This window comes from Anguilla rostrata, chromosome 14 (assembly GCF_018555375.3).
Source record: "Anguilla rostrata isolate EN2019 chromosome 14, ASM1855537v3, whole genome shotgun sequence".
Taxonomy (NCBI): domain Eukaryota; kingdom Metazoa; phylum Chordata; class Actinopteri; order Anguilliformes; family Anguillidae; genus Anguilla; species Anguilla rostrata.
In genome coordinates, this window is record NC_057946.1 from 11,988,491 (window position 1) to 12,009,817 (window position 21,327).

Below are 21,327 nucleotides of genomic sequence, written 5' to 3' on the forward strand. Positions count from 1 at the left end.
CTGTGACTCCAAGCAGCAGTAGTACTGTGTGTGCTGGTTGTCGTGGTGGTGAAGGAACGCTTACAGGTCGGATGGCTTTGGATGATTTCCTGTTTTTCTCCAGACCCCAGAGACGCTTCCTGGCCATACCAAAGCAAAGCAGCCTTACAGAGAAGGAGCGGAGTGGCTGAAGGGCCAGCAGATTGGGCTGGGGGCCTTCTCCTCCTGCTACCAGGCCCAGGACGTGGGCACCGGCACCCTGATGGCCGTAAAGCAGGTGAGGAAGCGCTGGCAGCTCCAGCCCGGTCACGCCCGCGGACCAAGCTTGGCCAGCTGAGATTTACACATTCAGTTTCACAGTAACTCACGCTCACATGATCGTGATGATCAGGTTAATAACCAGGAGCTGCTGGTGAATTTTGCAGAATGTTCTGATATTCCAGGCCCCTCCCCCTCCCCTAAACGCCGGTGTTATGATGCGTTTGGCCTTCGCTGCACGGTTTATGGTCCAGTCCGCAGCGCACAGTCGTTTTGATTATCAGCTCTCTTTTCTGAGCACTGAAGTCGTTTTTGTGGTGTGTCAGACTTGTCAGTATCCACGGCTAACTTCAGTAAGCCCCATTCAGTTAAAGCACTGGCCGCAGAGAGAAGAAACCGAGTGACCTCTCCTCGTCCCCTTCTCCTTCCTGCAGGTGACCTACGTGAGGAACACCTCCTCGGAGCAGGAGGAGGTGGTGGAGGCGCTGCGGGAGGAGATCCGCATGATGGGCCACCTCAACCACCCCAACATCATCCGCATGCTGGGGGCCACCTGCGAGAAGAACAACTACAACCTGTTTGTGGAGTGGATGGCAGGTGGGTGTGTCCATGTGGAGTCCACACTTAAATGACCGACTTCATTTTTTTCTGGTTTTCCGTGTATTTTGTACACAGTGTTTGGCCCAGGTTTAATGAGGTACAGTTACTGTAAAGTTGAATGTGTGTGTGTGTATTATTCTGTAACTATGATTTTTGAATACGTCGTAAGTTCTCATAAACAATAGCATGTTCTAATGACGTAACAATGGTAATAGCCATTTGTAATTTTGTAGCGCCGTGAAAAACGAAACCCTGTAAAATGTCCCCTGCTGACCTCAGGTGGCTCGGTGTCCCATCTGCTGAACAAGTACGGGGCCTTCAAGGAGGCCGTGATCATCAACTACACCGAGCAGCTGCTGCGGGGCCTGGCCTACCTGCACGAGAACCAGATCATCCACAGAGACATCAAGGGTGAGGGACCAGCCAACGGCACGCCGGCAGCACTCTGAAAGACTGCCACCCTCCCGAGGTGTCCCCAGAGCAGCCTGGGTCCAGCCACTTGTGTGGCAACTTTCCGGGGAGGGGAGGGGAGGGGAGGGGAGGGGGGGTCTAAGTGGGACGGCATTCTCGTTCCCCGGCTGTGGCCTGCGCTAACCCCCAGCCCCTCTTTGTTTTTCTCTTTTTTGTGCCCCGCCTCCTCCTCCTCCTCTCTGCATAGGTGCCAACCTTCTGATTGACAGCACGGGGCAGAGGCTGAGGATCGCAGACTTCGGAGCGGCTGCCAGGCTGGCCTCTAAGGGCACGGGGGCGGGAGAGTTCCAGGGCCAGCTGCTGGGCACCATCGCCTTCATGGCCCCCGAGGTAAAGATTCAAAAACTGCTAAATAGCATACAAAAATACAAGCATACAAAACACGCTCTTCAGTTCAATTTTCCATACAGCAATACAGAAGATTTCTTGTGATTGTGTGAGTGGTCAACTGTGTAGATGCTTGCCGTATTATAGAACTTGCTGTCTGCTAAATTTGACCAAGGATGGTGTTCTGAGAAATCAGGGTTTCTTCATTTTTATTGCTCTAAATTTGTACGGCCGTGAAGTCCTGTTGGGCATGAACCTTTATAAACCTGGCAAAAACACAAATATGTAGTTAGAATGTGTTTAACTGAACATTCTAATGCTGATGCAACAATCACTTCTGGTAACTGAAAGCAGTAGAGTTTTAAAACACTGACTTTCAATTTTGAAAAAAACATTCCAAAAAACCTACTCTTCAAAGGGTTAATACCTGAAATGCACCATAAAGGAGCACGTGTGTGTGCTTAGATTCTGCTGCAAAGGTGCTGTCACTCGAGCACTCAAGGCTCCCCCCCCCTTCCCAGCTGTCCAGCCAGTACCCCTCATGCCCTGCTGTCTGTTGGATGGGCTCAGAGGCTAAACCGTGGATCTGTGGTCATTTAAATGTCAATGGCCCCTGGACAAAGCTGGGGGGGGGATCTGGGGACCCTCATACGCGGCGGTCAGCGCCACGGGCCTCTTGGAGGAGTGGGCAAAGTGGATTTGAGTTTCTCAGTAACCCCCCAAATGAAAGAAAGTCGTAATCCTTTTCAGGCCCGGACAATGGCGGGTCTCTTAATGCCTTGTTGTCTTTGTGGTCGGGACCGTGTTTAATTAGGAGGGACTTGAGCAGGGCCGCGCTGTCCCGCGGTTCAGTATGGCGGGGGCTCACCCCTGGGGGGGCGGGGGTAAGCACAGCCAGATTCTGTGTCCTGACCCCCAGAGTTGGAACTCAGCTCCCGGCTTTGGGCCTTTGGTTTCCATCATTTACTGAAGTGGTCGGGTTTAAACCTGGCAGCCAGCTGATGCTTTAAATACACTGTCAGCGCTCCGCTCAGTGTGTATGTGTGCCTTTGGGTGTTTCTCTTAATTACAGTTAATTGGGTGTAATTGCATCTGATTGGCTCCAGGAAATGCTCCCGGAAAGGAGTTAAATTACATTATTGGAATTTAGCAAACGCATAACCGATAAGAATGCATCGCATGGTACATACTGCGCACATCGTTGTGTGCTCAGTATGTACCAAAGCCGGGTGTGCGGGCGCGTTCAGGTGTCCTTACCCTGGTCTGTGACCGGGCTGTTTGTTGTTGTGTGCTCAGTATGTACCAAAGCCGGGTGTGTGAGTGCGTTCGGGTGTCTGTACCCTCCTCCCTGACGGGGCTGTTTGTCCCAGGTGTTGAGGGGGCAGCAGTACGGGCGCAGCTGTGACGTGTGGAGCGTGGGCTGTGCCATCATCGAGATGTCCTGCGCCAAGCCGCCCTGGAACGCAGAGAAGCACTCCAACCACCTGGCGCTCATATTCAAGGTGAGCCCTGCACAACACAGACCACTGTGGACACCACTAGTTTGGACATTACCTGCAGTTAGCCTAAAGCTGCTGTACCTGGCTGCTCTTTCCTTTGTGTTACAGCAGTAACTAATTAGGCCTATTTTGGACTGCATTTGGCTCATAATTTCTGTTTAAGAAGAGGTCAGTTGTCAGATGTTCTTTTTAATGTCACACAACCAGTGGCTGTGCTACAGTGAAAAGAATCTTAACGGATTGGTTGGTTTCATTTTTTCTGTTAGTCTTAGCAAAATGTTTCTTACTGATGTTAAATATGGAGCTTTGTGGAACCCTATAGAACCCTGTAGTGTTTATGATGTTAAATATGGAGCTTTGTGGAACCCTGTAGAACCCTGTAGTGTTTATGATGTTAAATATGGAGCTTTGTGGAACCCTGTAGAACCCTGTAGTGTTTATGATGTTAAATATGGAGCTTTGTGGAACCCTGTAGAACCCTGTAGTGTTTATGATGTTAAATATGGAGCTTTGTGGAACCCTGTAGAATCCTGTAGTGTTTATGATGTTAAATATGGAGCTTTGTGGTGGAACCCTATAGAACCCTGTAGTGTTTATGATGTTAAATATGGAGCTTTGTGGAAGCCTGTAGAACCCTGTAGTGTTTATGATGTTAAATATGGAGTTTTGTGGAACCCTGTAGAACCCTGTAGTGTTTATGATGTTAAATATGGAGCTTTGTGGAACCCTGTAGTGTTTATGATGTTAAATATGGAGCTTTGTGGAACCCTGTAGTGTTTATGGTGTTAAACATGGAGCTTTGTGGAACCCTGTAGAACCCTGTAGTGTTTATGATGTTAAATATGGAGCTTTGTGGAAGCCTGTAGAACCCTGTAGTGTTTATGATGTTAAATATGGTAAATGGTAAATGGACTGCATTTATATAGCGCTTTTATCCAAAGCGCTTTACAATTGATGCCTCTCATTCGCCAGAGCAGTTAGGGGTTAGGGGTTAGGTGTCTTGCTCAAGGACACTTCGACATGCCCAGGGCGGGGTTTGAACCGGCAACCCTCCGACTGCCAGACAATCGGTCTTACCTCCTGAGCTATGTCGCCCCAAATATGGAGCTTTGTGGAACCCTGTAGTGTTTATGATGTTAAATATGGAGTTTTGTGGAACCCTGTAGAACCCTGTAGTGTTTATGATGTTAAATATGGAGCTTTGTGGAAGCCTGTAGAACCCTGTAGTGTTTATGGTGCGCAGGTTTTGATGCGCTGAACCGGTCTCTCACGCCGCTGTCTCCTCAGATCGCGAGTGCCACGACGGCGCCGGCGATCCCGCCGCACGTGTCCCCAGGCCTGCGGGACGTCACCCTGCGCTGCCTGGAGCTGCAGCCCGCCGAGCGGCCGCCATCTCGCGAGCTCCTCAAGCACCCCGTCTTCCGCCTCAACTGGTAGACCTCGCCCCGCGCCTCTGCCGCATCGGAGAGTACTACTGAGGGCCTCGCCTGAACGCCTGCTCCCCTCTCCGCTCCTACGCCCCCTCCCCGCCCTCCCCGCCCCCTTCCCCAGCCCCTCAAGCTGCTGTGCCGCCCCTCAGCACCAGGCTAGACGAGTAAGAGCCGCTACCCTGTGCCGGGGTCACTGTAAGGCACGCGTCCCCATGCGGCCGCCCCAAACTGCTGTACCGTAGCACATAATGCAACAACAGTCGCAAGATTTGCTTCTAAATGGTGCCTTTTTAGAAGTGCGATGTTGGTCTTCAGTTGACCAGCTTTAATTACAGTCCCGTGTCTTTTTTGTATTTTTTATTTTATTTTTTAATCGACTACGATGTTATGCTCTGTAAAAGGCAGTCCTGTGGTAAACCGGTTTTTTCTCTGCACTTTTGTAGCCATCTTCATTGTGGCGAGGTTAGAGTAGGGTCTCTCTTTCTGAACCTCGCAAGTCATTAAAAAAAAAAAAAAGAAACTTACAAAAAATTTGACAGTGGAGTAAGATGCTTATATTACGGCTTCAGTTATAAAGTCTTGTTGTATGTTTTTTAAATTTTCCGAATCAATCATTGTATTTTTAAAAAAGAGAAAAATCTTGTCTAGAAGAAAGGAAATGGCTGTATTTTTTTAATCAGTTGGATTTTTGCATATACTACATTTGTTAATGTAAGTATATGACGATGCCTCTGATCTGTGCATTTTACTGTTGGGCCATTGAACTTGGCTGAGCAATCAGAAAGATGGTTTAAGTGTTTCAGGGAAAGATGAAATCTAAACAAAATTTTTGCTTGTAGACACAATGCTGAATGTGAACATTTATGATACCGGTATTTCAAAGATTTGTCTTCACATTTTTTTATGATAGAGAAGTCCCATTTAGGTGTGCATATTTTACACACACACACGCACACACATTGTCTTTCAGACCTTTGAATTTGAGATCTTTATAGTGTCCTAATGAAAGGTTTCTGGGACAGGTTTTGCATTTGGGTCACAGTAAACATCCTACTGGTTTTTCACTGTTATGTTAGATGAATCTGATGAAAATGTTTTATTTGGATGTTGTCATTTCATAATTTCTCATGAAGCTGTGTCCAGTTTCATTTGAAACAAACATTTCTACCGCTGTTGGTTATAATCAAGCTTTCTTTTTCTTCTGGTGCTGTTCCTTTGTACATTGTGATACTAAATTGTTAATTCCTTTCGACTTGGGAATTATTTCAATTATATATTTTTTCAAAAAGTGAATAAATGTACTGAGGTTTTCTAAATCTTTTCCACCAGGGAATTTCCATAGTAAAATTACAATGCTGTAAACATATTTTTCTCTCTCCTTTTTCTGCTTGGTGGGGCTATGCATTGCAATCTTCAAACTTCTCATAACCTTTTTATATCAGCTCATCTCTTTGTTTTAGTGTCTTAGAGCATGTTCTGAAATCATTGTAATTTTATGATCTGTAACTCTTCAAGTGTTGTTATTCTGGTTGTAGTCAGTCAAGAAAGTAAAACTGAAAAGAGCTGAGTGGTTACACTCTGTTAAATGTGAAGAATTATGAACAAAAATATATTTTTAAAGGAAATAAGCAGGCTTTGTGCTATATTTTCCATTTGAAATCCCAAGATGATTTGACATGGGATATCAATGTTGACTTTGTGACAATTTCAAAAAGAACATTTTTAAACTAAATTGATACTGTATTTAATGCAAAGTTATATTTCTTTATGTGGAGTACAAGCTTGACAAAGCTTGAAGAGTTAAAATGTAAATAAATGTGAAGTTTGGTAGCTAAATTTAATGTACTTGACCTGTATTTTTATACCACACCTTTTCCATAAATACAGAAATTATTTTTTGTTCCTGCTTTGGGTAATTTTTCTTATCCTACTTTCAATGTCTTTTTTAAAAGCTTTAAATTTATGCACTCTTGTCTTTTTATATACTGGAAATATCCTGTTTCTGTCAGATTCATAAAAGCTAATCAGTATTACTTCAACATGTTATGCCTATAATTCTTACCAATTTCTCCATGCTTTTTGAATTCTCTTCTTATCTGCCTGTATCTCCACCAGCTTGCTGGTCTGATTTTATGTATTTTATTTTTCTTATTTTAAATAAGATGTGATATAATCTTATTTCCTTTTTTGGATCGGAGCTGGACTGAAATTGTCAATTGTTTTGTGCCGTTTCCTGTGTCACTTGGTGGTACTTTGTTTTTTTTTTGTTTTTTTGTAAAGAACGTCTATTGCTGTTTTATTCCAGTCTCTACTACCTCAGGTGTCCTATAGAGTTTTCTTCTACCAAAGTTCACTTTCTCAATATATATTCTATTTGACTGTAATTTGTTTTTGATTTTTTTTTTCTTCTTCAAAGATTTCCAGGGCTTAAGGGCTAACTTCTTTTAGCACCTTTATTGTGCAAATAAACTCATGAAATCTCTGGGTTAAGAAAAATAAGACTGGCTTAAGCTGTATCCTTTGTAATTTTAAATATATCAAGATATTTTAATTATTAAAAGTTTTTACCCCATTTGAAGCATTTTATAGCATAATTTGGACTTATTTTGGTGTTTGTCTTTCTAGTAAATAAAAGAAATTGGGAAAAATGTATTGTCTTTTTTTTAAGTTAATCCTAAGCCTTTAAATTCACTTTGCTACCCATATACCCATGGTTGGCCGTCATACCACCATAATATTCTGCTGTCTGATGATAGAAGTTACGCTGGTGAGCTTTGGATACAACAAGATTGACAAGATCGCCTGCATCTTTTCAGGAAAAAAGAAACAAAACCAGTGGCACACCAATGGCGTGTGTGTGTATACACATTTATGTACACATACAATGTTTATAAATTTAATATGTGTATATTTGTATACACGTATACACATAAAAGCATGTTTTTATGCTAATAAACACCACCCCCTCCCATTTGGAATGCCCAATAATGCTCCCACTTCGATGAGAATCACAATTTTAGGTATTGGGTATTGGAAGCAGGTCTTGTCAGCTGCTGCTTTGTATGACCCTACTTCCCAAAGTCGGATGGGCACAGACAACAGTCAAGAGGAGATGTGCTGCTTATCAAGCTGACTTGCTGGACGACCGATCAACCAGCAGGAGTCGCTGGTGTGACATTAGACGCTGTCATTTTTGTCAAAAGAAACCCTCCCCACAGTCTTGACAGAATGAGCTAGCCAGTAGCCCAACATAGCCTATGAATATTTGCAGGTTTGGCGATTGCTTTTTTAAAAAGCCATCAAACTGGCAACTTGTCTACCCTTCTGTCCTGCCCTGTTTTCTCTTTTCTCTTCTGAGATCCACTTTTTGTGTTTATAAGGGATTTTGATATGTTTAATTGTTGCTAAAACTCCTCTTTGCTCTCCTCCTCAGCTATCTAACCTTACAATTTGACTGCCAAAACCAGCCAATAGACACTTGACATTGGAGAATAGCATACACAGACACATTTCCCAGCAATCTTTACATATGTTTTTCTTGGCTTATATAGGTTAATGTCCAATGGGGAGACATTGTTTGTGGGCCTGGAGCATTTGTGATGGTGTAATCGGCTGGGTCTTGTCTATATTGCAAAATCTTGACGCTTCTATTTGTATAATTTAAATGAACTGGAATATACTGTATAACCAGTCAAGCTTTTACAGTTACAATATACTAAGTCAAAAAACCAGTATTAGGTTGGTCTTGTCTATATTGCAAATCTTGATGCTTCCATGTTTCCTATAAGTTGTTCTGCTGAATATTGTAATTATATTTTTTACACACTGGATGAATATATATTGCCTATATATTGCCTCGAGATAATTAATTTATGGTTGGTGCAGCAAAGACTACCCCATTACCTCAATAATAATAATAATAATAATGACGCACCGCATATAATGCTTACAATTTAGTATTAGGCCCAATCGTTACATTCTACACACTTTTATATTAAGAACGATGCTCCCTTACATAACGGAAAGTCTATTCAGCACCAGATTTCGGTTCTAATCGCTCATATTCGCACCAGCACAGACCACTACAATGGATCTACAATACAAATTGAAGTATTTAAAAGTTCGCCCATCACATCTTGTGCTATGTTCCATGCTGTTGCGTTAGGCTACAAGTGTACTTTAACTGATTTAACCCTTTGAAGAGTAGGTTTTTTGGAATGTTTATTTTCTCAAAATTCTAAGTCAGTGTTGTAGAAATCAATTGCTTTCAGTTACCAGTAGTGACTGTTGCATCTGCATTAGAATGCGCAGTTAAGAGTATTCTAATCACATATGTGTGATCTCACACCTTTAAGGGAAAGTTAATCCTTTGAAGAGTGGTTTTTGGAGTCAGTATTCTAGAAATCCACTACTTTCAATTACCAGTAGTTCAGTTAAGAACATTCTAATCACATATTTGTGATCTTACACCTTGAAGTGCCAAGTATACAGGTTGTGTTCTATGTAGATAAAAACGTTTTTATGACATACAGTTTACTGTTTTCTGATAGAACACTATGGCTTTTTATTCAGGTGTGTAAAAAAGGATAAGTATTGCCCATATCAAATCGCTGATGCATTTGGGCGTTGCCTTTACTGAATATACACTTTAAATAAGTACGCACTGTTGCAGGACAAAACTGCTCAACAATGGGCTTCTCTCATAGGAGCTTATTCGCTGAAAAGTCTCGCTAGATGTATACCAATTTCGCAATATTCCCGTGCTAGCAATCCTACATATTAGCCAACCGGCTTAAACATCAATGTTGTTGCTTTAATTTTTCTACTGGCTAGCTACCCAGGATCAGATGTTGAACAGACAGCTGTACAACCGAAGTAGTGACCAAAAAAAGATAGAAATTGTGGTTGCAATCACATATATATGAATAACTTTTACTACTTAATGAAACATGGTTACCTAAGTTTTTCACCGAAAAAAAGTTTACTATGGGAAGATGCGAAGATCCTCCGATACTACGCATTTGAATATCCAGCCTCTCGTTGTCAAGGAAACCAGACCCAGCTTCTTCGCGGATTCGAGCGAGAACCGCTCTGACTACCTCGCCAGGAATCGCACGTCTTCTCTCATTGGCCTCGGTACTCTCACCATATACCGTCATTCACTCACACCATTCGGCCGCTCAGAGCGTCGTTTAACCTGGTAACGCCTATTTTGCGTATTATTGGTTAGTGACTGAAAAGGGTGGGACACACGTGAACTTCAGAACTGTGGTCGTCCGCTATGATTGGTTGTGAATCCGTCATTTCGGGGTGTAACGTTAGTCCACAAATGCAGTAGTCTCGACGTATAAATAGCAAGCTAACTGAGCACAAACGGTAAAGGAACTATTAACAAATAGTTGGTATCTTATTTTCCTGAAATAGCATCACACTTCGTGTGTACGGTAAGCACAATGAATTCGTGCATTCGCTCTGAAATCTGTGTTTTGTTTGACCTGTACTCGCTCGCTTTTCAGTGAGTGGGTACAATGTGACTGTTATGGTGATGACTAGTTAACATTACAATTTAGCTAATTAGTCGTATAACATTATCAATTTGACAAATACAATATAGCTAACTTCGTGCTAACTAACAACCTATTCACCTTCGTCGTCGCTTACTTGTCTGCAAGAATATCGATTATCTCAATGGCTAAATAAGACCAGATATTCGTTTGAAATTCATAAGAAAGATGGAAAGCGATAGATAACGTACCAACAACTAGCTGTCCGGCTGGATGGATAACGTACCAAGAACTAGCTAACTAAGTTGACAATGTGGACACTGACGTTAACATTTTTTTGATGCTGTTGTTGGGAATATAAACGCCAGCATGGTCTGGTTGGCAAATAACGTTAAGAAAATTGGTAACCTCATTATGATAGCTCGCTAGTCGCTGGCGTTTCAAAAGCTTCTACATTTCTTCTAACATTGCGCTAACTAGCAACGAATTAAGTAGTGGCGATGCAGCCAAGTTAAAATGACGCCACCGCTGCAAATGGGTTCGCAAAGGAAGTAATTCGCTAAGTGTAGTCAAGGTTAAGCTGTTCAGGCAGTGAACGATTCACGAGGAAACTGCTGGTTTCAAAACCCAACGGAACTAACGTTTGCTAGCTTCTCTGAAAACTCTGACTTTACCAGCATGAGCAGCTAGCCATTTGCTAACATTTTTTAACAAGCTTTATAAAATAAAGAAGGAAATTGCTTGCACCAGGTGTGACTTCGCTATTTCACTGAACATTTGTTAAATACTTTTGTTTTGAAACGGAAGTCGGTCCGTCTTGTCTGTTCTGTCCGTGCAGTTGTTAGCAAACAGTTAACTAAAGATCATAAGGTCATCTTCCGACGTTAAGGACTAGTTTCTGTTTTGGAATCGAACACCAACTCATGTCTAGCTAGCTCCCAACTATATGATCGTAAGGTACGTAGAAACATCTTTGGTTGGGTTGCTAACGTTATTTGCATCAGCCTTTCAGTTTTGGCTCGGCATGCTCGAAAACTAGCTAGCTACGTTGGTCATTGTGCTTATAAGATTTGTGAGGTAGCAGAGTTGGCTAATCTTGTTGAACGGGTCGATGTCAGCTCAAAATAGACTGTTCTTTTGAGACACTTGCTAGCTGTCAGTGTTATATTTTCCAAATTGCTTGCTGTGTAGTTGTGATGCCTCGTTACAATTAGATGTTCGAAAATGAATTTATTCAGCTCGTATGAAAACCGTGATAACTAGCCGGCGAATGCATCCTTCTGTTAAATCGCACATCTCCAATAAACACAGTTGAAGCTGGAGCTAAACCAATTAGCTATTTGGTTAGCTAACGCAGACCGTTAGTATGCCGAAGGTCGCGCTCTAAAACATGTGTTTGAGTTGACAAACTGCCCAACGCTAGGCTTATAAGAGTTCAAAATAGATCAATTGTTTTATACTCGAACTTTAATAAATACAATCGCCACAATTTGGTACAGCTAAGACATGAATTAAATGGTATGTTTGCTATCCACATGCTGAATGGAAATCGTAAATGTTGTAGGGGCGAGCAGAAGTAAGGTCGTTTTATTCGCACTGATAACCGTACCTTACTGTTAGCGAACAAAACAAACCGTCTATATTATTTAAATGTGGCTGATATATAATTTTTCAACAGTGTTTTTTTTAATTCGTTAGTTTTTTTGATTTGCATATGCCGTGGTTTGCCTCTAACAAAGCTTAGATTTATTATTTTGTCATTGGATCAAACGGGCACAGACCGAACTCAAACTTTAAATAAACACGTTATTCTATCCAAGTAGGTCAAAGAGCACTGATCCCCGAATGCATGGCCTTTACTCTAGTTAATCAAGCGTATTGCTGTGGTGTAATCTGTCGTCTGTGTTTTGAAAATTCTGGTTACAGTGCACTATTGGCCGTAAAGGGATCTAAGGTTTCTTCGTAGCAGAGGTTATCGAGTTCCAGTGGCCTTGCCTTTTAAGTGCGGTTGACGATACTTTATATATTTGTAGCTTGTTAAAAAAATGACTGGTGTATAGTTCGTTTTTCTGTAGTGTATTTCAGATATGTCAGGCCCAGACATGTTTTTGTGTGTAATGAACGTTATTTTAGATTTTTACAGACGTTTGATAACCCTGTACCTTTATAATTTCCACAAAATGTAGTAGGTATTTCGTTCAGTCGGGAGTACGTTCATAACTAGTTTTATAGTCTAACAGGCCTGTTCCTTCCACAAAACGGTATGGAAGGCACCAAAAGGGTGTTCTGCATTACTACCTGTATTGACTTGCACCGATGCACTTGGGGTGCGCTTAATCATATTGTCATCATTATGTGCCCTCTTGCTAACTGTCCCCTCCACCCCCAGCTCTGTCAAGATGCCTGGATCAGTTCCTGCCAGCGGTGAGGCCACTTGGCCCAAAGACGTGGGGATCATTGCCCTGGAGGTGTACCTCCCTGCACAGTACGTGGACCAGACGGAGCTGGAGCAGTTTGATGGGGTGGCAGCGGGGAAGTACACCATCGGCCTGGGCCAGGCCCGCATGGGCTTCTGCTCGGACCGCGAGGACATCAACTCGCTGTGCCTGACCGTGGTGCAGAGGCTGATGGAGAGGAACTCGCTCTCCTACGACTCGGTGGGCCGGCTGGAGGTGGGCACTGAGACCATCATAGACAAGTCCAAGTCGGTGAAGACTGTGCTGATGCAGCTGTTCGAGGAGTCCGGGAACACAGACGTGGAGGGCATCGACACAACCAACGCCTGCTATGGGGGCACCGCTGCGCTCTTCAATGCCGTCAACTGGGTGGAGTCCAGCTCCTGGGACGGTAGGGCTCTGCTTCAGCAGTTTGGAATGTGTTGATGTGGTTGCCATGATTTGGGTTTAAAAAAAAAAAAAAAAAAAAATTTAAAGCAGGTGGGCTGTGAGTCTAAGAGAATGCATGGTCTCTCAGTCAGTGTACATTAACTAATTTAATTACATTAAAAATCATTTTAACCATATAACAGTAATGTTTCAATAACAGTAATGTTAATGGAAAAACTGTACAAGGGAGTAGTTTACCACTGATGCATCCTTGCAATTCCTGCATGATTTGAGGTCTTTGTGGTTTATAGACTTGCCTCATTTGACGGTCCAGATTGAGTTGATTCCCAATGCATCTGCAGTTTCCTGAGACACCCTTTATTTGAATGCAGGTCGCTATGCTCTGGTGGTGGCGGGGGACATTGCGGTGTACGCTACAGGAAGTGCACGGCCCACTGGGGGTGCAGGAGCCGTGGCCATGTTGGTTGGGCCCAACGCGCCTTTGTCTTTTGAGAGAGGTGAGTCCTTGCGTGCAGAGGGTCGGCCTCAAGGTGTGGTACTTCATTACTGCTGTGTTTGTGTCACCAAAGGCCAACAGCCTCGAGACGTCTCTTGTTTTCAGGTTCTCACTTGTTTGTCAGGTGCTGTAGGTTCTAAGTTGGCTCAGAAGTGCCAGTCTGTTGTATTGTCCTCCGCGTGATTTGTTAGCATTCCAACATTACACACAGGGAACAGTCTGTTTTCCTGCAAGGGGCACATCTTGTGCTGCAATCCAGTTTTGACTGGCTTATCTTTGACTCTACAGGTCTACGTGGGACACACATGCAGCATGCCTACGACTTCTACAAGCCTGACATGGTGTCAGAGTACCCTGTCGTAGATGGCAAGCTGTCAATCCAGTGCTATCTCAGTGCGCTCGACCGGTGCTACTCTGTGTACCGCAACAAAATCCATGCACAGTGGCAGAAAGGTGGGTGTGGAGGTATTATTTCTCTTTTTTATTATGTGTATATATATATTTCTTTTCCTTCATGCAGTTCTTTCCCACATTACTGAAGTGGAGGTTGTAATAAGGAAACCATTTTTAGAGACAATATTTGGAACAATTGAAGACTTATTCACAAGCTAGCAAACACTCAATGCAAGCGGCTGGATACACTAAGTGTAAGCCTGTAGAAGTAACTGACCAAATTATTTATTACCGAATTATTAGAGTTTATTTTTTGATGGAAGATGCTAGATGCCCTTTAGCATTCAGCTAACACTGTTTAACTTGTTTAAATTGTTTTCTTCTATTCACAGTTCCTCAAAACAAGTTTTGAATAGCATTTGGTTTAATAGCCTGTCTTGTCCTTTTCAGAGGGAATTGAAAAGCGCTTCAGTCTGGAAGACTTTGGTTTCATGGTGTTCCACTCTCCCTATTGCAAGCTAGTCCAGAAGTCACTGGCCCGACTGTTGCTCAATGATTTCCTCAGTGACCCCAACCCCAATACAGAGAGTGGGCGTTTCAGTGGCCTGGAGGCCTTCAGGTGAGGCCTTTGGGTTTCACTGGCAGGATTTTTAATAGCTTAATTATTTATGACAATTTACATTCTGATTTAATAGCTCCGTGCTATGTTGAATTTGTTCATATTTAATGTTGCCAGTATCAAATGACACGGGTTGCTGTAGTGATGAGGTGCTAATTCCCTCTGCTGTCTTTTGGGCCCCGAAGGGAAGTGAAGCCTGAGGAGACTTATTTTGACCGGGATGTGGAGAAGGCCTTCATGAAGGCTAGCACAGAGCTGTTTGCGCAGAAGACCAAGGCCTCCCTTCTGCTGTCCAACGAGAACGGAAACATGTACACACCATCAGTCTACGGCTGCCTGGCCTCTGTCATTGCGGTGTAAGTCGAATCTTTGTCAGTATCTTGTTTGACTACTTCAGCTTCTAATAAATAAGGAAACCATAGGGTAGTTTAGCTAAAGGAGAAGGAGGAACGCTCATTTCAATTTTTCATTAAGTATAAAGGCCAAACCACAAGTGGAAGGATCAAGTTGCAGCCTAGGCAATGGAATACTGTCAGGCTGGCTGCAGAGAGGGCCACTGCATTAATGCGTTAGTGTAACCTAAGAACAAAACAGTCAATACCCCCAGGGGGGTCAAGTTGGGTTCTCAACATCGTAATGATGACCAGACTAATGCTAAAAATACTGCAGCTAATGCTTAATGCATGTGCGTGTCAGCTGTGTCGATGCTTCTGAGCAGAAGATATACAGATATTGGAGTGATTGTCATGGGTGGTTAGCCCTTTGTGGTACAGAGGCAGCGTGTCTGACGTAGGACTCTCTGTACAGGCATACGCCCCAGGAGCTGGCAGGGCAGAGGATCGGTGTGTTCTCCTACGGCTCAGGGTTTGCTGCCACGCTCTACTCCATCAGAGTCACGCAGGATGCCACCCCAGGTGGGCCTCCCCTCCCCCCCTGCGACAACACACAGCCCAGCTCACACGCAGTCTCTCTCTGTTGCTCGTGTGTGCTTGCACACGTATGTGCTCTTGCATTCTCGCACACGGGCATGTGCGCGTTCTCACACTGTCCAGGCGTTTCCTGACCTCCTCCTTTCTTCCCTTTTGAAGGCTCGGCGCTGGATATCCTGGTGGCCAGTCTCTCTGACCTGCTGGCCCGGTTGGAGTCCAGGAGAAAGGTTTCTCCAGAAGTGTTTGCTGAGAACATGAAGCTGAGGGAAGAGACCCACCACCTGGGTATGTCACGCTCTCCCTCTGCACCAATCACAGCCAATTTAGAGCCACGGCCTTGGTATCCTACGCACCAATCTAAGCCAGTCAGAGCCATGGCCGGGTATCCTCTGCATCCAATCACAGCCCAGTCAGACCCACTGCCGGTGTTTCCTTTTCCCCCAAACATAGGTCCTCTTGACAAACTCCAGTAGCATTTATTTACAGACAGCAGTCCACCAGCCCTTGTGACCGTGTCTCAGTGTTACCCTGACTGCAGATAACCCTCTGAAGACCACTGTGTGAACGCCAGAGGTTGTCAGGGGCATTGCGCTACAGTCTGTTGTAATGGTATTTATTTAAATGACTGGCAGCCTTCTCTAGAACAACTTGCACGTCAATCCTGTCAGTACTATTGTGTTTGTCACGATAGCAAGAATAAGAGATTAGATACAGAACAGCTACCATACCAGCATGGTGATGATCAACAAGCAGGAGTTCTTTAGCATGTAAACAAAGATCACTAAAGATCCCCTTCCAACCACATTGAAAAAGGTTCTTGTAAACAGTGCAGCAGCAATCACATGAAATGTAGGCCTAGTGGTACAGTAAGATAAAATGGTCATTAAACTGAGGTACATGTACATGTACTGTATTGGTACATGTATTACTTCCTGTATGGTACCATTGACCAGGGTTGTGTGTGCATTTCACTCTGTCATCAGAATGATAAAAAGGACAGAAACCATAAAGGATACTTACTGCAGAAAGACTATTTATATTTTTAATGTCCAAAGAGAAATTGGAATTATTTATGACTTGTTTTTTGTAATTCATCTTGCCTTTACAAGAATTCACATTGTTCTGTAGGGATAAGATTTAGATACAGCCGTGGCAGCCTTGGGGAGAGCCTGCAGAGGGATGTGACCATGTTAGTTCTGAATTGTTTAATGAAAAGGGGTCTAACTTGCTCACTGTCCGGCCTGCAAGGTGACCCGTTTTCTCTCCTTCAGTTTAAAGTGATTGTTCTGTCACCCCCTGCAGCGAGCTACATCCCTCAGGGCAGTGTGGATGACCTGTTTCCAGGGACATGGTACCTGACGCATGTAGACGAGAAACACCGCAGGCAGTACGCTAGACGTGCTCCATGGATTGGTCAGTTTGACCATGGCGACAGAGGTACACACAATATTCCTGTTACTCAAAATAGGCTGGAAATATCTGAAACTGCTCCTGAGACTGCTGTTAACCCCTTAGAGACCGCACCTAAGACTGCTGTTAACCCCTTAGAGACCGCACCTGAGACTGCTGTTAACCCCTTAGAGACCACACCTGAGACTGCTGTTAACCCCTTAGAGACCGCACCTGAGATGCTGTAACCTAGAGACGCCCTGACTGCTGTTAACCTTAAGACGCACCTGAGACTGCTGTTAACCCCTTAAGAGTGATTGCTGTACCTTGCCCTGAGATGCTGTTACACCCCTTAGGACGCGACCTGTAGACTGACTGTTAACCCTTAGAGAACCGCGGCCTGAGACTGCTGTTACCGCCTTAGAGACCTGCGCCTGAGATCTGTTACCCGACCCTGAGCTGCTGTACCCCTAGAGACCGCCCTGAGACTGCTGTTAACCCCTTAGAGACGCACCTGAGACTGCTGTTAACCCCTTAGAGACCGCGCCTGAGACTGCTGTTAACCCCTTAGAGACCGCACCTGAGACTGCTGTTAACCCTTTAGAGACCGCACCTGAGACTGCTGTTAACCCCTTAGAGACCGCACCTGAGACTGCTGTTAACCCCTTAGAGACCGCACCTGAGACTGCTGTTAACCCCTTAGAGACCGCACCTGAGACTGCTGTTAACCCCTTAGAGACCGCACCTGAGACTGCTGTTAACCCCTTAGAGACTGCTCCTGAGACTGCTGTTAACCCCTTAGAGACCGCGCCTGAGACTGCTGTTAACCCCTTAGAGACCGCGCCTGAGACTGCTGTTAACCCCTTAGAGACCGCGCCTGAGACTGCTGTTAACCCCTTAGAGACCGCGCCTGAGACTGCTGTTAACCCCTTAGAGACCGCGCCTGAGACTGCTGTTAACCCCTTAGAGACTGCACCTGCTGTTAACCCATTAGAGACCGCACCTGAGACTGCTGTTAACCCCTTAGAGACTGCACCTGCTGTTAACCCCTTAGAGACTGCACCTGCTGTTAACCCCTTAGAGACTGCACCTGCTGTTAACCCATTAATATGAGCCCGTCTCATGGAGTTGTGTAATCTGAGTGCCAAGCATGGCCTCCTTTAACGTCTCTTTCATCACCTTCTCATTTTTAATTGCTTTCTCCTCCTCCCCCCCCCCTTTTCTAGTGCTCCCCCAGGCTGGAAAAGAAGACATGGTCACCATCACCAATGGAGAGCACTAACTTAGTCACCGTGAGCCACAGGCATGCACGCAGAGAGGTTACCATGACACACGGAAACAAAAGCAAGGAATGCCAGTGGGACCCCATCCTCTTTCTCCCCAGTGGTACAGCACTGCACACAAACCTGTACAGACTTAGCGGTTAGCGACAGGCAGCGTGCTGCTAAAAATTCCCCAAGCTTCCATCGTGTCCATTATTACCACAAGCACACGCGCCTTTGCCTGGCACTTCCAAAGACGGGACACCTGTGTGTGCGCATGTTCGAAACATTGTGAACGTTTTAACCGGAGGTTCGGTACCCCGTCTATGATGTACAGAATGTGTTTCATTTGTTTTATTTTTATTTTTATCGTCATCCTCATTGTCAGTTGATGGGCACTTATGACAGTGCACTCGGGAGCCCTCCAGGAGTAAAAGCTTAGGGGTCACAGTCAGAGTCTGGGAATAAAAAAGGGAACTGGACCTTTTAACCCGCTCTGTTCATTTCCATTAACCCTGCTGCATTCCTGTTTCTGCGCTGTTCACGTTTAGCCCTGCCATCAACGTGGACTACATTGACCACTAGATGGCGCACTTAACACTACAGATTGTAATATAGTTTTGCCATAGATCTGGATACCCAGGTCTACAAGCGTGGCTTACAGCAAGCAGAGAAGAATGGTGCACAAGACTGAACCATTCCTATTAACATTGTTATCCAACAAAGGTTATGTAAGTCAGATAAGTAATGTTTTTTTTTTTTTTTTTGGGGGGGGGGGGGGGGGTGGATTCATTTGGTGGTTGTCTTAAAATTTCAATGAAGATTCATAATTTGTTCGGAATTTACCCAGCAGAGTGAAAAGTGGCAACAAAAAAAAAAAGCTTAAAAAAAGGTTTCTTTGAAAGGGAAGTACACTTAGTTGTTGCCATTTAATTGAATTTAATTTAGGTTCTAAGAAAGTGTAAATGTACTTTTACAAAAATTAACACACTCAAATGTAGCTATAATATAGACTGAATTGAAATGCATAGGTAAAAATGTAACCAGTGAATGGTAAATGTATGTTTCCATTTTGATGTATATCTGAAGGGGAGGGGAGCGTAATTAATCTCGGGGGGGGGGGGCATTTATTAATCAGACTTTGGTTGGCTCCTCTCTGGATGTGAGCTGTGCGATTCCATCTTCTGTAAACGACACCACAAAACCATCGAGATGCGCAAACTGAGACAAACGCCTATGCAAATTCTCACGCGTCGAGGACTTGGCGATCCTAGAGAACTAGTTTTAGAGAACTGGGCAGAAGTGAAGGGGTTTAACCTGACTGTAGCATCCCCTGCTCCTTTAGTTGTGCCAAATTGCTGAAGAGGGTGTAGCAAACTGTGCTCATGTTCTGGAGGTTGAGAATTGGGCACAGAATTAGAATAGTTTGTTCCAGAATTAAAAAAAGAAAAAGTAAAGTCTTGTGGCTGTTGCCTTTTTATGTCCATTTTAAATACTGTGAAATTATGTATTTATGTGGGGGAAAAAAGGGCAACTACTGTATTTGACTTAGGGCCTTAAACTGTAAAGGGCTTACAATTTTTGTCTGTTATAAATGGGTATATTTTCAGCGAGGACATATGTGACAAGCAAGCTTTATTTGTATACAGAAATATACTGGCATTATGCTAAATGTTCTGCGTATGCTCAGAAACAACTCAAATCCTTTATAAAAAAGGGGGGGGGGGGGGTGTTCTCCATCCCATCGTCCTGGAGCACAGTATTGCCCCCAGGTTTTCTTGTGCTCCGCTTGAAGCACTTCGTGCGGTGGTCTATCGAGCGGCCCTGAGACAGTGTTATCTTGTGCTAGACAGTACATGCTCGGGCAGGAAAAAGCTGCAGACGCTGCTGTCCTCCAGGAATGTCTCATTTACCCGTGAGAGTTTAGCATTTCCTCAGCGATGTTGGCCAAGCTACTGGCACACAGCTGCAGTAGGGTTTGGAACTGTAGACCAGACAGGCAGACAACTTTTGGTCATCAGTATAGACTGCTCAAGTTACGAGAAGCCTTACTTTCACATGTACTAAATGTAAAAAAAGAAAAAAGCAAACAAAAAACGGTATACTCTTAATAATGTACAGATTTTTTCTTTTTATTTTGCAGCCAAGACCATTTTACCTCCTGATGTTATATCTTGAATAGGCTGGAGTTTACAAATAGTTTATCTTTCAGATCAATTTAATTATACCAATTTTTGGTGATATAAAATGTACAGTACTAACTGTAGAACTATTATTTATATATTTGGAGTAAATTGGTGTCTGATCAAGTTTTCTTTTATAGAAAATTCCATATAGAAATAAATGCTGTGTAGGGAATGAGCAGTTAAGAGATGAACTGAGAAACTAATAAATGTCTTCATTTAAAAATGTCTTATGTTTTGCATTTGTCAATTCAGTTATTTTACTGCTTCTGGACATGAGTCACTATACCTGTTATTTTGCACACTCGCTCAACAGACATTATATATCGTACAGAAAGAGACTCCAGTCATACATCCTTAAGTTGTCATAACAGCCCTCCAATCCAAAGTTCTCCGTGTCCTGCAGAGAGTTGGTTTGTTTAACCCAGCTCGGTGCATAACCTTTGTCTTGGTTGATTCCCTTTGCAGACAAATTGGCACATACACACAATTACATTTTCCTCTGCTCCACCTTCTAAGGGAAAAGGTAAGGCGCTACCAGCTGGTCCACTTCTCTTTGTACAAATATTGCTTATGTCCTGTGTACATATTCCAGCCTTCATAATTGACTTCCTTTAAGGAAACCAAGATGGAGCTTTGTTAGATCTAGTCTGGGAAGTGTTTCTGTGTCTGAGGCACAGATATACTAGGCCTGACATGACATGCTGCACGTTGTCCTGATTGTGAAGCCTTCTCTGGAGAAGGGTGGCTGTTTCCACATGAACTACCCCACAGTGTTGAACTCCCACTCTGTGGTCATGCTAGCCCATGCAATGCTGTGTTTTTGGAATGCAGGACATTTCAAAATCTGCATTTTGCATTAATGCAGTGGGGGGGTTTTTTGGCATGGATTTGGACTTTTTTCCTGCATTAAAAACACAGAATCCTGCATTAATATACCAAATATAGGCAAGATATTTCTAGTTTTCACATTGGAGTAGCCACATTAACAGGCAGGCAAACAATGCCTGTATGAGCTGAGAGGTAATATACGCAGAAGAACCGCAGAATCTCGGAACAGGTCGGAGCACTGGATTAAGATTCCATTCGCTGTGGGCAGTGGACACATGATACCTGTAAGGACAAGAGGCTGAATACAATTA

General features: G+C 43.8%; 2 protein-coding genes across 6 annotated transcripts in view; both read left to right on the forward strand.

Moving 5' to 3' along the window:
* map3k1 (mitogen-activated protein kinase kinase kinase 1, E3 ubiquitin protein ligase) overlaps positions 1-7,214 on the forward strand; it is a 48,796-nt gene extending 41,582 nt beyond the window's left edge. For all 3 annotated transcript variants that reach the window (XM_064306961.1, XM_064306962.1, XM_064306963.1), the window contains exons 15-20: positions 104-256; positions 672-834; positions 1,117-1,248; positions 1,496-1,638; positions 3,006-3,137; positions 4,422-7,214. In XM_064306961.1, coding sequence (XP_064163031.1) covers positions 104-256; positions 672-834; positions 1,117-1,248; positions 1,496-1,638; positions 3,006-3,137; positions 4,422-4,571 — 873 coding nt within the window. In that variant the 3' untranslated portion in view covers positions 4,572-7,214. The remainder of the gene's footprint in view (positions 1-103; positions 257-671; positions 835-1,116; positions 1,249-1,495; positions 1,639-3,005; positions 3,138-4,421) is intronic.
* Positions 7,215-9,849: 2,635 nt separating this feature from the next.
* hmgcs1 (3-hydroxy-3-methylglutaryl-CoA synthase 1 (soluble)) lies at positions 9,850-20,411 on the forward strand. Of its 3 annotated transcripts, none has more exons than XM_064307672.1 (10): positions 9,850-10,008; positions 12,458-12,915; positions 13,286-13,411; positions 13,699-13,875; positions 14,254-14,422; positions 14,608-14,778; positions 15,230-15,336; positions 15,511-15,636; positions 16,654-16,788; positions 17,967-20,411. In XM_064307672.1, exons 2-10 carry the CDS (start codon positions 12,468-12,470, stop codon positions 18,020-18,022), a joined length of 1,515 nt encoding a protein of 504 aa, XP_064163742.1. In that variant the 5' UTR covers positions 9,850-10,008; positions 12,458-12,467; the 3' UTR covers positions 18,023-20,411. The 3 variants fall into 3 exon arrangements, with proteins under 3 accessions (XP_064163742.1, XP_064163740.1, XP_064163741.1); XM_064307670.1 differs by lacking the exon at positions 9,850-10,008 and adding an exon at positions 10,328-11,025; XM_064307671.1 differs by lacking the exon at positions 9,850-10,008 and adding an exon at positions 10,348-11,025 and having other exon boundaries at positions 13,699-13,863.
* The last annotated feature ends 916 nt before the right edge of the window (positions 20,412-21,327 follow it).